The sequence below is a fragment of the Conger conger genome, chromosome 11, assembly GCF_963514075.1.
Source record: "Conger conger chromosome 11, fConCon1.1, whole genome shotgun sequence".
Taxonomy (NCBI): Eukaryota; Metazoa; Chordata; class Actinopteri; order Anguilliformes; family Congridae; genus Conger; species Conger conger.
In genome coordinates this window covers 48,780,681-48,795,955 of record NC_083770.1, presented here as the reverse complement: position 1 = coordinate 48,795,955, position 15,275 = coordinate 48,780,681, and the positions used below count along the sequence as shown (strand labels likewise).

General features: G+C 45.3%; 1 protein-coding gene across 3 annotated transcripts; it reads right to left on the bottom strand.

Moving 5' to 3' along the window:
• Window positions 1-2,055: 2,055 nt before the first annotated feature.
• LOC133140730 (uncharacterized) lies at window positions 2,056-14,272 on the bottom strand. 3 transcript variants are annotated; one of them, XM_061260883.1, is made up of 14 exons: window positions 14,049-14,272; window positions 12,705-12,876; window positions 11,348-11,563; window positions 10,617-10,869; window positions 10,174-10,410; window positions 9,768-9,884; window positions 9,584-9,637; window positions 9,068-9,205; window positions 7,963-8,040; window positions 5,961-6,134; window positions 5,589-5,705; window positions 4,798-4,955; window positions 4,525-4,566; window positions 2,056-3,756 (listed from the first exon to the last, which is right to left on the bottom strand). In XM_061260883.1, the coding sequence occupies exons 3-14, from the start codon at window positions 11,405-11,407 to the stop codon at window positions 3,121-3,123; spliced, it is 2,064 nt and encodes a 687-aa protein (XP_061116867.1). In that variant the 5' UTR covers window positions 11,408-11,563; window positions 12,705-12,876; window positions 14,049-14,272; the 3' UTR covers window positions 2,056-3,120. The 3 variants fall into 3 exon arrangements, with proteins under 3 accessions (XP_061116867.1, XP_061116865.1, XP_061116866.1); XM_061260881.1 differs by having other exon boundaries at window positions 10,617-10,778; XM_061260882.1 differs by having other exon boundaries at window positions 10,192-10,410; window positions 10,617-10,778.
• Window positions 14,273-15,275: the final 1,003 nt, after the last annotated feature.

The following is a 15,275-nucleotide window of genomic DNA, read 5'->3' as shown; positions in this document are numbered from 1 at the left end:
TCTACTGTCTAGAGATGTCTACTGTAATACAGAAAGAAGGTGGAACAGAAGCTACAGGAGAACAGCATGAAGGAAGTCTGAGATGGCATGAAAACCATCACAGGCTGCAGAAGGAGGAACAGTACAGTGGATGGGGATTTGGATAGAGCAAACAAACTCAACCATTTCTACAACCGTTTTGACTGCTCTGCTACTCTCTCCTGCTCACCACATGCCCCCTCCCCCTCACTCTCACCTCCACAACCAACTGCTGATGCACCCCTCCTCCAGGCTGAAGTGGCCACAGACAGCATGGCTCCGTGCACTACAGGCAACAATGCTCCCACACCCCCACTATTATCATCTCCTCAGCGGGGTACTGATGTACCCCTCCCCCATGCTGGGGGAGCCTTTGCAGTATGTCTTCAACCTGAGCCTCTGACTGGGAAAGGTATTGTAGGGGAAAATTCACAGAACAAAAGATCTCCCTCCTAAAAGCATGATAAACAATCACAAGTCAAAATCAGACTCCACCTTAGTGAGCAGGCTGGTTCCTCCAAAACTCTCGAAGATGTGTGCTAAAAGTTTATCAATATATCTGTATTAAAGTATGATATGTACCCTGCATAGTTTCAAACTGATTAACTGCTAAATTGTGCTAGAATTACACAGCAGCCAGCTGGCAGAGGGGGGGGGGGGGGGGGGGGGCGTCTTGAACTGTGTAGACCAAACTGTCAAGGACACGTCTTTTCCCTCGCAAAGATATTTTTCGACAAATTGAAGATTTGGACTCTGTCGTTTCCTAGACACGACAGTACCAGCAATGTGGAAGACATCTTGTCTCATCCCAGTCCCAAATAAACCACACCCCAGCCAGCTCAATGACTACAGGCCAATCGCTCTAACATCACACATGATGAAGACCATGGAGCGACTGTTACTCAACATCCTCAGACCCCAGGTCCGCCACGCACTCCACCCGCTCCAGTTTGCATACCAGGAGAAGGTGGGCGTGGAAGACGCCATAATCTACCTGCTGCACAGGACCCACTCTCATCTGGACAAGGGGAAAGGTGCTGTGAGAATCATGTTCTTTGACTTCTCCAGCACCTTCAACACCATCCAGCCTGCCAGACTGAGAGACAAGTTTGTGCAGATGGGGGTAGACACTCACCTGGTATCCTGGATTACAGACTACCTGACGGAGAGAACACAGTTTGTCAGGCTGAAGGACTGTTTCTCAGAGCAGGTGGTCAGCAGCACCGGAGCACCACAGGGGACTGTGCTTTCACCGGTCCTGTTCACCCTGTATACGTCTGACTTCAGGCACAACTCAGAGTCATGCCACATGCAGAAGTTTTCAGAAGACACTGCAATAGTGGCGTGTATCAGGGATGGGCAGGAGGATGAGTACAGGAACCTGGTGGATGATTTTGTCCAGTGGTGCAATGTCAACCATATGCAATTGAAGGGGTCAATTTGGAGGTGGTCAGCACATACAGATACCTAGGGGTGTGTACAATAAACTGGACTGGTCAGCCAACACTGAAGCACTCTACAGGAAAGGGCAGAGTCGGCTCTACTTCCTCAGGAGGCTGCGGTCTTTCAATGTCTGCAGTAAGCTCCTCTGGATGTTTTACCAGTCTGTCATCGCCAGTGTCCTTTCTTATGCCATTGTGTGCTGGGGAGGCAGCATTAGGAAAAGGGACGCTGGGCGACTGGAAAGGCTGGTAAGGAAAGCTGGCTCTGTAGTTGGAATGGAGCTGGAGTGCTTAACAACATCAACAGCAGAGAAAAGGACACTGAACAGGATGCTGGCAATCATGGACAATGACCGCCACCCACTATGTAACACACTAAACCGACAGAAGAGCATCTTCAGCCGCAGACTCCTGTCTCTGACATGCTCAACAGACAGGTCAAGAAGGTCCTTTGTTCCACGGGCCATTCATTTATACAATACACAAAACGGGAGGAGATAACTGGACTTTTCACCATGAGTCTCTTTCTGCTCCTTCCACCACATCACGCTGTGTACTGTTTACTTTGTACTTTTTGCACGACCACGATTGCACATTTATTTGATTGCACATTTATTTAATTTAACATAGCACCTTATTTTTATTACCATAGCACCTTATTTCTGATTTTTTTTACTTTTGATCTTTATGTGTGTGAGATATGTTTGTATATATGTGTATATATAAGCTACTGAATGCCTAAAATTTCCCTCGGGATGAATAAAGTATCTATCTATCTATCTACCAACAGCAATCATTCCATGGTCAGTTACTTTTCGCCATTCTGATGGTTGATGTGAACATGAACTGAAGCTCCTGACCCGTATCTACATGATTGTATGCATTGCACAGCTGCCACACAATTGGCTGATTAGATAATCGCATGAATAAGTAGGTGTAATAAAGTAATAATGTTCCTAATGAAGTGCTTGGCGAGTGTATTTGTTAATGGTCAATTAATTATAAATTAATCCGATGGTTTGCTATTGTATAAATATTTATGTACAAATACGTTTATTAGTTGTTAACAAATACATGAACTAATGAAAAGCAAATTTCATGCTTAATTAATGTATTTGTCCATCATTAATCCATGCTCACAATATTAATTCCCAACTACATTAAGCAATGCCAATTCAGGAACCTTATTGTAAAGTGTGACCAGTATGTCTTTAAGTTCTACTGATTATGTTTATTTCAGAGGCATATGTCTAATGAATTACAACTGAATTGCAGTCTCAGCATTTAGTACCGGTGGTGACGAAAGAGCCGATAATTGAGATTAGGAAGTATTCCATGCATAACATCAGGAGAAAGTGATCCTATGTTCAGAAAGAATGGAGTTACTCGACGGAGAACAAAGGCAGTGTATTTTGACGCAAATTGCGTCAATCGGCTTCAAAGGGTTAAGTTATTCAGAGATAAAACAAAAATGCATTCATGATCAAATTAAGAAAAATGAATAGCTTGTTAAAATGCAAGTTTAGCAAAACTCTATATATAAAAATATATATTTAATAATTAGCACTTTGTAAAGACATAAGCATTACAAAACGGTGGGCTGAGTTTAAAAAAAAAAACCAGCACAGCCTTGGCCGTGTCCTTAAATATTCAAATATCCTCAAACGTAAAGGAATTTTCTGGGCTTCCTCAGCAGTTCGTTGATCCGGTCGATGAACACCCGCGTCTCTCGGTAACCGAAGCCCGGAAACTTCTCCGCCAAGGTGTTGAGCAGGTACTCCTGCAGGTTGCGCGGCAGCCCCCACTTCCCGCCCACGCCGCTCCAGTTCGTGTTGCAGCACCACGCGTGGTACGTCCTCGTCCCGACCGCGGCCTGGAACAGGTAGCAGCCGTAGCGATCGGAGCGTCCCGCCGACAGCTGGCTGATCTTCAGCTCGCGCTCCGCCTTCAGCTCCGGGATGGCCATGTCGGGATGCTGCTTGTTCACCCGGTTGGGCAGGCTGTTTGTGGGCGGGGTCGAGGCCGGCCGAGGGGCCTCTGGCGCGGGCGGGGTTCGCGTCGCGCTCAGCTCCTCCGCCAGCTTCTGATTGGCTGCCATGAGCTGGAGCACCTGCTTCTGTAAATCGGACTGCGCGGACACGATGTCGGCCGTGTGACGCCGCTCTTCCGCGGCAGAGAGCTTTATCTGGGCCTCTCTCCTCTCTACGTCCAGCTCCTCGGCTCTCTGGGCGAGCGAGAGAGACGCACTTTCGTCCCCAGCCACTTTCTGTCCAGGGAGAACAGACCGTACAGCTGCCTGCAATTGGAAAAAAACATTTTTAAAATGTGTTGAACAGTGGACGTTGTAGAGTGCCATGAAAAACCCTTCCCGATTTCCCCTATAATTGCATATGTCACAAAGAGACAAAGAGAACTTTGTCAAACACATTTAATGTAATTTCTTTAATGAAAAACGTTCAGTTTGGCTGTGCTCAAACTGACCTAATCGATCTAAAGGTCCGGACACACCAAGCCAGCGGCAACCGTGAGCTGAACCTGAAGTTTAATTCGGTTATGCAGGAAGTCCAAAAAACAAAAGCAATTCCACACTTGAATGGCTGAAAAGTAGGGAAAGTAAAGTTTTGGAGTGGCCTAGTTCTGAACTGAACCCAATAAAGAAGCTGTGGACCTGAAATGAGCAGTTCATGTTCAAAAACCTGCCAATCTGTCTGAATTAAAGCAATACTGCAAATAAGAGTGGGATATTTTCATCACATGGTTGTTTGATCACTTTTTTCATTACAAACGATGGCGAATCATCTTGAAATGCAAAATGACATAACATCAGAATAGTGGATGCTCTTCTTGGAAGAAAGGCATTGCAGACCCCCACTATCAAACCCCGCAAAGGATTCCCTGTGATGGCAGAATCCCTGCCATAGAGAGCATCTAAACCACTGCTCCCTTCAGAAACAACGGCTGCTAGGCTATGACTGCTTCTTACAAACAGGTGGAGAACAAATAGTCGTGTTTGGGAGTTTTATCTTTTTAAAATGCTTTATCAGTAAATAATAAGACTCCTTACCTCTTTCTTTGAGTATGTCCTCAGCGTTTGTGTCGTCTTGCTCTGTGGTAAAACAGGAGATTTTAATCTACAGTTTATTCCACAGAACCATGTACAGCCTGTCCACAGAATGTCATTAATGATCCTGTCTGTTAGGAGCTCTACAACTGTAGGGAATAAGAAGCCAAATATTTGACCGGCACAATTTGCAGAAGTACAAGAACAAATATTAGTTATACTAGCTGAACAGCTTCAACGAGCGCACCCCACTGCTCAGCTTCAGAAAACGGTTACCTGCGTGGAGGTGCACCTCGGAAGATCAGCTCCGCCCTGGCTGAACACGATCGCCTCACCCTTCTGTATGTCCTTTACGGCAAATAAGCACATCTCTGAGTTCGGTCTGGGTGCATCATTGACTAGTCGCCCGAGGAGTCCGACATCAGTGGAGGCATCTGTCAGGGAATAAGAGGAACATAAATAAACACGAGGGCCGCTTACTTCCACCAGTGCAGGCCTTTTCCCCTCAGGTTGGAGAAGGAGGCCATCAACAATGACAAAGATGAGAATACATATGAGGAGAGATTTCAGATTGTAAATAGTAAATGGTTGGAATATATATATGGCACCTTTATCCAAAGCGCTGTACAATTACTGCTTCTCACCCATTCATACACACACTCACACACCAACGGCAATTGGCTGCCATGCAAGGCACCAACCAGCTCGTCAGGAGCAATTGGGGGGTTAGACGGCTTTGCTCAGGGACACTTCAACACACCCAGGGCGGGATCGAACCGGCAACCCTCCAACTGCCAGACAACTGCTCTAACCGCCTGAGCCAATGAGACGACTGCTCTTACCGCCTGAGCCAATGAGACGACTGCTCTTACCGCCTGAGACAATGTCGCCCCAAATTGTGCAGCAGTTTTTACATTACATTACATTACATTACGTGGCATTTAGCAGACGCTCTTATCCAGAGCGACGAGTTAAGGTCACAGGTGACCCCCCGCTGAGAGAAACATATTCTGAAGAACACAAAAAACTATATCAAGTCACGATGATGAAAAGAACAGTAAATTAACCTTTTACATTGTGGATGAACTTGGCCTCTGCGATGCCCTTGTCCTTGTCCTTGGCTTTGAGAATGCACTTCTTGGCCTTTTCGATTTCACTCGTCTTTGGGCTTCTTTGAATTTTCACTGCAAACACACGTCAATGAACAATATCAATATCGGACTAAGAGTGGCACTCTAATATAAATAACAACGCTTCTGAATCTGAATCTGAAGCGTGGACTAACGTTCTGTCACTCTGCGGAGCTTAACCCACTTTATCTGCATAGAGTGAATATTAGCAACATCAGCTGTCCCTGCAGACCATCAACGTGTATCCCATTTGTCTGGTTGATAGACAATAATCCATATATACACGAACACAAAGGCCTGGTTTCTCACCGTAGTGCGTTTGGAGCACGTGTCTGCAGAGGCAGGTCCAGGCCTTGAAGCTGAGGTCGCAGCTGCAGCAGCGGTACTGGAAGCTCTCATAGTGGGCTGAGCCCATGTGCTGGTCCAGAGACGCTTTCCGACTGAACCGCATCCCGCACAGCAGACAGAGCGCCCGTCTTCCCCCTGAGAGACGAAGCAAAGGCGCTACATCACTCTAAAGCACACCGCGCACCTTCCCCCTGAGAGAGGAAGCGAACACGCTACATCACTCTAAAGCACATTATGCACCTTCCCGCAGAGAGACAAACACCCAACATCACTCTTCCCCCTGAGGGACAAACATGCTAAATCTCTCTTCCCCCTAAGAGACAAACACGCTACATCACTCTTCCCCCAGAGAGAGGAAGCAAACACACTACATCACCCTAAAGCACATTATGCACCTTCCCCCTGAGACAAACACGCTCCATCTCTCTTCCCCCTGAGAGACAAACACACTACATCACTCTAAAGCATACTATGCACCTTCCCCCTGAGACGAAGCAAATGCACTACATGTGTTCGGGGCGACATTAGCTCAGATGGTAAGAGCAGTCGTCTCATTGGCTCAGGCGGTTAGAGCAGTCGTCTGGCACTTAAAGGGTTCTCGCCCTCGGTGTGTTGAAGTGTCCCTGAGCAAGATACCAAACCCCCAATTAACGAGCTGGTTGGTGCCTTGCATGGCAGCCAAGCGCTTTGGATAAAAGTGCTACATAAATTTACATAACCATTTACATAACTTTAAAGAACACCATGTTATTGCGCCAGAATAGACTACCACACTTCTGCCCGAGAGACAAACCAAAAGAACAAAAACTGAACAACTGTCTTTAAAAAGGCTAAGGACTGCTGAGCTTCACAGTAAAATGCACAGAAACTAGTCTCTTGCATTCTATAAACCTCAATGCCTGTGGACAAAATTACCCTTTATGGCATGGAGCACATCAATTTGATTACTTAGGCGCAATGATATGGGCATAATGACAACAACATGTTATCCAGTAGCAAGGTAGCTAATGGACAACACTGCGCACAACAGTACAACAGCCACTTATATTCATTTCTTGCACCAGTACACACTCTAGTGCTGCACCAGTACACACTCTAGTGCTGCACCAGTACACACTCTAGTGCTGCACCAGTACACACTCTAGTGCTGCACCAGTACACACACTAGTGCTGCACCAGTACACACTCTAGTGCTGCACCAGTACACACTCTAGTGCTGCACCACTACACTCTAGTGCTGCACCAGTACACACTCTAGTGCTGCACCAGTACACACTCTAGTGCTGCACCAGTACACACTCTAGTGCTGCACCAGTACACACTCTAGTGCTGCACCAGTACACACTCTAGTGCTGCACCAGTACACACACTAGTGCTGCACCAGTACACACTCTAGTGCTGCACCAGTACACACTCTAGTGCTGCACCAGTACACTCTCTAGTGCTGCACCAGTACACTCTAGTGCTGCACCAGTACACACTCTAGTGCTGCACCAGTACACACTCTAGTGCTGCACCAGTACACTCTAGTGCTGCACCAGTACACACTCTAGTGCTGCACCAGCACACAGTCTAGTGCTGCACCAGTACACACTCTAGTGCTGCACCAGCACACAGTCTAGTGCTGCACCAGTACACACTCTAGTGCTGCACCAGTACACACTCTAGTGCTGCACCAGTACACAGTCTAGTGCTGCAATGAAGCTCCCTCACACTGCGTGTCCCTGGAAAGTTGTCTCAGACATCTGAATGTGTTGGCATGCAGGCAGTACAGTAATCTATGTCATAAACTGCATTCAATGGGAAGCATTAAAATGTGCTGAATTCTTTCATTATGATCATGTAACCACTAAACATATTCACAACATGTACTTGACATTAAAGCACAATGCTAATGTTAGTCCATGAGCTATGCTCTTGAAACATCTATATTGTTGATCTCCACATACACTAATATGCCTACCTGGGTTTAGCCATTTCTGCGCTACACGTGAGCGGTTTCCGAGGCATCTGCGGACCCAGGACCGCCACCTTAGATTATCTGTGGGGAGAAAAACAAGAGGAAAAACCAAGAGGTACAGTGCACTCCATAATGTTTGGGACAAAGCCTCATTATGTCTTGATTTGCCTCTGATTTGCCACAATTTAGATTTGGAATCACACAATTAATTCATGTGGCTCTCAGATGCAGATATGGTCAAGAGGTTCAGCTGTGTTCAGAAATGTGATCTAAGTGACTTTGACCATAGAATGATTGTCGATGCCAGACAGGGTGGAAATGAGTATCTCAGAAACTGCTGATCTCCTGGGATTGTCACACCTCTAGAACAGTCTCTAGAATTTGCAGAGAATGGTGCGAATAATGTAAAACATCCAGTGAGCAGCAGTTCTGTGGGCAGAAATCTCTGGCTGCGTCTGTAATGAGAGAGGTCAGAGGAGAAGGGCCAGGCTGGTAAAAGCTGACAGGGAGGTTACAGTAACGCAAATAACCACACATTACAGCAGTGGTGTGCAGAAGAGCATCTCTGAACACACAACGCATCATAACTCTAAGTGGATAGGCTACAGCAACAGAAGACAGCAGAAGTCTAATGAATACCTAATAAAGTGCTCACTGAGTGTACATACATCATTGGCTTTAGAATTAAGGGGGTCAGCACTTAGCAGGGACTAAATAACAAAACGCTTGGTGGTTATCAACACAAGGAGAGATGACTGGCATTTCTTGAACACTTTCTGGCCAAAATGCATTGCTGAGTGTAGAAAAAAGGTTGATAAATTCCATGCCAACGGTTCCATCATCAGTTAAAAAATGTCTTTGTTGGGTGTCTCGGTGGCGCAGCCTGTAGAGCACTGACCGCATGCTCATTGCGAGCCGCGACGTCAGCGGTTCGAATCCGACCGTCAGACATTTGTCGCATGTCTTTCCCTCTCTCTCTCGCTCCCATTCTTCCTGTCTCTCTATACTATACTGTCCAATAAAGCTGAAAAGGCCAAAAAAATATCTTAATAAAAAAATGTCCCGGTTCTCTTAACTGGCATTTCAGAAATGTTGGCACATCCCATACCTTTGAGTTTATTAACCTTCCTCCGTTTGCCGTCTCCCCGTGCCTGGGGACGGAAGGCCCCATCCTGGCCTCTGGATGCTGAAGAGGGGTCAGCACCCTCCGGTTCCCTCCCCTTCTCTGTGGATGTCCCCACCTCATCTGACGGGGGAACGAGGCAAGCAGACTTTAGCAATAAAACTGCTTTCAAACTCTGATATAGGCGTTCACTTCTGCGACAGTACAAACTGTTTGTTTGGTTAATATTACACTTCTTTGTTATAAACGGGTCTCTCTCTGTCTTTGTGGGGAGACTGTATTCCTGTATTCTCAGGTGCTGCACGTCGCTCTGGATAAGAGCTTCTGCGACCGATGGTAATGCACATTCCAGTAATACATTCCTTCCACATTATTCCACAGATTAACATCCAATACCTGCTGATAATTATTAACTCATGGAGCACATATGGGCCTGTTCCTGGCTATCAGTTCCACAGCCATCCTCCCTTGCTGCTTTACCTGTCATCGGCAGGAACTCACCTTGAGACGTGACCAGGGACTTCACGTTGCTGATCTGGATCAGCGACAAAGAATCTGCAAGTGGGGAGAAAAACAGAAAGTGGAACAGCACAGATAAGTATGGCGATGGGCAAGTGTGAGGAAAGTCCTCGTTGAAAACACAGGACATGAAATGTAAAAGACGGAAGGCGTGCTTCCCGCTCACTGGTGTGGGGCTCAAGACTCTTGGCGGAAGAAGAGGTGGCTAAAGTTCCACACACGGCTTGGTCTCCAAGCACACGCTCCAGCTTCCTCCTCTTCACCCCTCCCCCGTCATCAGGGCCTACGAGGATAGAGGGTAACGCTCAGGGGACATACAGACATTCCAGCGTTTTCTTCAAGTGTTTCAATCATTCATCCATCAACATCAGTTCCTTTGTTTTAATAGTCTTAATTGGTTGAAAAAAGGTAGCACACCGGGAAAAAAAACACTGTTTAAGTCGCTGTTTTTAAAAGGCAGCTGCTCAACATAGAACACAGAAAAAACCATTGAACAAAGTAAGTCAGGTTAAGGCCCCAAAGCAGTCTCTTTATGCGTCCAATGGGCTTCCTTTCTGTTGTCTCACCCACACCTGGCTCAGGGCGCGTACCAAGGCTTGGGGGAAGGTGTCCGCCATCACCGTTGAGTCTTCTGTCCACAGAGGACTCCCTGGCCTCCATCTTAATCTCCTGGCTCAGATGAGAAGACCTGGCCATTGGGCAGCTGCTCAAGTCTCCGCCCACACCATCGCCACACCCCTTCTTCAGGTGCCTGTCATACTGGGACTTGTACTGGTACAGCTTTCCACAGGAGACGCACGTGAACGGACCTGCAGGGGAAAAGGACAAAGTCCACACGCGGCACTCATAAATCACCCACACAAATCATCATAGAAACAAGGCAATACCACACAACGCGTGTCGCAAATGAGTAGCTAGGTCCAGCTATTTTCATCACTTCCGCCTAACAGAAACCTGCTGGAGAATAGGAGAGCTGGAAGACTGTGAAAACACGAGAGCGCGTTTAATAGGTCACCTTGACACTTGACGGGAGTGGGCACGCCATCATCGCCCGGTTCCTCCTTGGCATCCCACGAGCTGCTGGCCTCAGGTTCCACCTCCCGGGAGCGGTTATTGCGGGACCCATCCTCGGGGACAGGGATGAGGGGGGGCTCTCCAGGCTGCGGGGCGGCAGGGCCTGAAAACGTGACCCCTGCAGTGAGCGTGGTCCCCTCATTCTGACCTGCTGTGTCCCCGCCCCTCTGTACCCACAGGCGAAGAGTCCGTTTCTGATCAAAGAGTCGCAGCATTGTGTTCACTCCTAAGACTTTTATTCAGCTTGCAAACAGAGAACGGAACGAGAGAGTACTTACAAGACTCTCTGAAGCTCTACATGTATAGACACTTTCTTATATACAGTGTCTCGATATTTTTCCGTCATGCACAGAAGGTGCGTTTTCAACTCTTAGCAAGCAAAAACTGGAAGGTTCAACTATTAACCTGCACCAAGTTCCAATCTCTCGAACATGATCCTTTAAATTGCACATTCGTATAATCACTACAATCTTCTTTTAGATAATATATGAAGAGTCTTCTGTATAAAAACATATAAACTGTTTGCAAAAGTATAAGGAGTAGAAGATGCATAAAAGAATAATCTTTGCAAATGGATATAAAAATTATCATTATAAAAAATAAAGCATTTTTTTAAAGGAGATATAAAAGCTTTTTTGCAACAGACAAAGTTCTTCTCCTACATTGTCTCACCATTGTGCCCACGACGCTTATCCAGATGGCAGCCAAGGCTTGGGGGAAGATGTCCGCCATCACCGTTGTGGCTTTTAGCCACAGAGGACTCCCTGGCCTCCATCTTAATCTCCTTGCTCACGACTCCGCCCACATCGTCAGCACACCGTCTCCTGTGTTTGTCATACCGAGATTTGTACTTGTAGCGCCTGCCACAGGATAAACACGAGAACGGACCTACAGAGGAAATTCACAAAATCGATTAAAGTGCAGCATTGATAATCACCACATGATCATTATGAAGACAAGAAAAGACACTTTGTATGTGGGAATCCTTCCCACCGAGGCCCACAAAACTACGAAACATGACTACCGCAATACGACTGTCTTTCTGAATGCCTTTGAGCCTGTATCATTTCGGGACATTACATTAAAGTCTGTCTCCCGTATGAAACCCGCATCATGTCTCTTGGATGTAAAACTTCTCTTCAAAGAGGCTTTAAAAACTGCTCACTCATGGCAGGTGTTGTTTCTTCATACATTAAATGTGCTGTGAGCCAACCTCTTCTGAGGAAACCGAGACCATTCTGATCTTAGTAATGTTAAGGACCCATTACAGGCAATGAGCAAAAACTTTTTTCTAAACTTCCAATCAGGTTTCCACTTTCACGTGCATCTTTATCTTGATGTTGTAGCTCCTAACCTTAACACACCGTAATCATGCCACATTTCCAGGTAAGATGTGCCACACCATAACTCTACTGACGTGGCCTGTGCTTACCACGTGAACTTGTTCTTGGACAAGGATACTTTGAGAATCGTACCTCGTTTGACCTACAGTATGTTCTGTAGCTGTTTGGCATGCAATTATTGAAAGTCATTTTACATACACAATCAGACTGAATTTGTGAATACCTATACTTAATAACAAGAATAAATTACTTAAATTTTTTTTTTATTTTTTTTTTATTTTTATTTTTTTTATTTTTTTTTTTTTTAAATTAACTGTGTGTAGTATTGGTTACATTCGGCACTGGTAGGTAGGGCGGCCTGTAGCGTAGTGGTTAAGGTAAATGACTGGGACACACAAGGTCAGTGGTTCTAATCCTGGTGTAGCCACAATAAGATCCGCACAGCCGTTGGGCCCTTGAGCAAGGCCCTTAACCCCGCATTGCTCCAGGGGAGGATTGTCTCCTGCTTAGCCTAATCAACTGTACGTCGCTCTGGATAAGAGCGTCTGCCAAATGCCAATAATGTAATGTAATGTAATGTTACCACCATCAGATTCTGGGACAGCAAACACTGGGCACAATGTTACAGGCTCACAAGGGCTCAGAGGGGTTCACTCACAACAGTTGCAGAAGGTACACACACATACCGTATTGCACAGCTGGACAGACTTTTTGAGCGTCAGAAGACTCCTCCTCCTGCACCATGGCGACCTTCCCACGGTTTCCTCCCGCTGAGGCGGAGATTAAGCGTCTGGGTTTCTTTGGCATCCCTGATCGTCCAGACGGGTTAATGCAGGGGGCGGACCTTCTCAACACTCACTGCAGGAAATAAACCAGGGAGGAACAGGACAGCACAATCAGCTTCATTTTAAATTACACAGTCAGCTACAAAAAAATTGCTAACCGATAACCGATAATTTTTTTCTGGAGCTAAAATGGTAAGCTCCGTTTAAAATAAATGCGCGATCACCACCAGGCGTATTATTGCATTATTCAAAACTAGCAATCGACAAGCTACAGTAGTTCTAGCAAGCAATCTGGCCATTTCAGGGCGTTGAAAATGCAAGCACCACAGGGAATTGAATGCTACAGTAGAATTGTTCTCAAATAATTGATGGAGCAGGTAGCCTAGCTGTTGGTTGAGTTATGGCTTATTGTACGGCATTGCTTCATCGGCGTTTATTCGTTGGCATACAAATTCAAACTACCGGCAAACTGAACATCGCTTTCCACTACTTTGGGGTATCTACATGAAAATAAATAAGGCGATACATTACCAATAGGCTATTTATCCATCGGAAATTTAAAACAAAAATTCACTGCTTTCAGCAAAATGGACCATGTTAAAATCTCACCACCACAATTGTCCCATGCCATATAAAATACATTGGCAAAGTTTACCATTACATAAAAATATGTATAATTGTACAGAGACCTGTATAGGCATTTGTACCAGTCGCCTATTGTAAAATAGACCAGGTGTTATCATATTATGCCAGTCAAATATTGCGTGAACACAAAATTGTGAGTGCACAACCCCGTCTGTAACACAGTTCTTAACAGCAGCATATTTACAGATTTCATGCCAATCAAGTCCATCAGGCAGAAGACGAAAACATCCAAAGATGAAAACATGAAGAATTATCATTTTAACCTATTTTAATTCAGTTATTTGTCACATCCCCTCAGCCAAGTGATGCGATGATGATATGAATTAAACATTTTTATCATGTTAGAGGGATCATGTTCCTGAGGATTTTGTTTGAGATGTCACATCCATAACGCTGGGGTTGCCCATATTTCCCAAAATGTTGGTGTTTAAAGTAAGCTAGCCAGTTCTGTTGAAGAGCGTCCAAATAAATACAGGCAACGTTGCAAAATCCGCAAATAGTGCACCGTTAAATCCACCGTTCAAGTTTCTGTCAGCTACAAGGAAATAATTCGATGTACAAACTCGATCAACCATTGTAAACAGAGCAACGGTAACTTACCTGGCCAGTATGCAGATTGTCAGTTTTGCTCGCTGAAGAGCAAGATGAGTTCACAACAACGTCCAGGAACAAGAGAGAAAGGCTCTGGGTCGAAACGTTAAGATGGTTAAGATAGTATTAAAATAATTTCGTGTTGTTTTCAAACAAAAAATAAGTTACGTTTAGTGTTTTCCTTCACCACAGCGGATGAGCCGAATCAGCTCCGTGAAGCTAACAACAATTACACTTCCTGTACAGAACTTCCGGTCTAAACTTCCTGTGAGTTTTCGTCAAAATAAAAGCTGCCGCGTAACGTTAAATAATTAGAACATAGTTAGCACGTTTTCTGTGCTTTCTTACAGAATTACCATTGTTTAAATACTTTAATTATACCATTTATAAAAATCAGCAAGCAACTAGCTTACTACTTGACTAGTTACTATGATGTAGGCCTAGCATAAATCGCTTTACACTGTCAGTTCCCAGCAATTGCTGCTGTATTTCCAGTGAGTGGCGGCCATACATTGAAATAGTCAGCTGCCAACCAGCTCATTTGCATACTGTAGCTGATTACTCAAAAACTATAAATTGTTACCATGTGAAATCATGTTCCCTGCAATTGTCGCTGTATTTCCAGTGTGGGCGGCCATAAGTTGCTACACACTGTCAGTTGCCAACCAACTCATTTGCATAGCTGATTGCGCAAAAACTAAAAACCTTTTCCAAATGAAAGGGGTTTACAATTACTCTATAGAACCAAGTCTTTAACAAAGAAAAGTATTTTCTTTTAAATCATGTTCCCAGGAATTGTTGCACTATTTCCAGTTGTCTGTGGTTGTAGCAGCTGTCACACTGCACGATTTTGGCCTGAAATATCTGACACTGCCAGTCTTCCGTTGGAGACCAGGGGGGCTCCGACGCTTCACTAAAGATTCACTAAATTGGCCGTCTGCGAATATGTCCCACCGAGAGTTCCGAGACGGCCGATTGTGGCTCACGATGAAAGATTCTTCTGTGATTTGGAAATTTTGTCTGCGACGTCAGAATCGTGGCAAAAATCTCACAGTGTATACGCAGCTTTATATTTAGCTGCTAATTAATATAAACTCAGTTCCGCCAAATTGGGGTTGAAATTAAACCAATAGGTGTTACTTTCAAGATGTTTTCACAGCATTGCCACGGTTGAGACCGTTTACACAATCTAAAAAGGTTGTAGATTGTCACAAGGTTAAACTGGAATGAGGGACA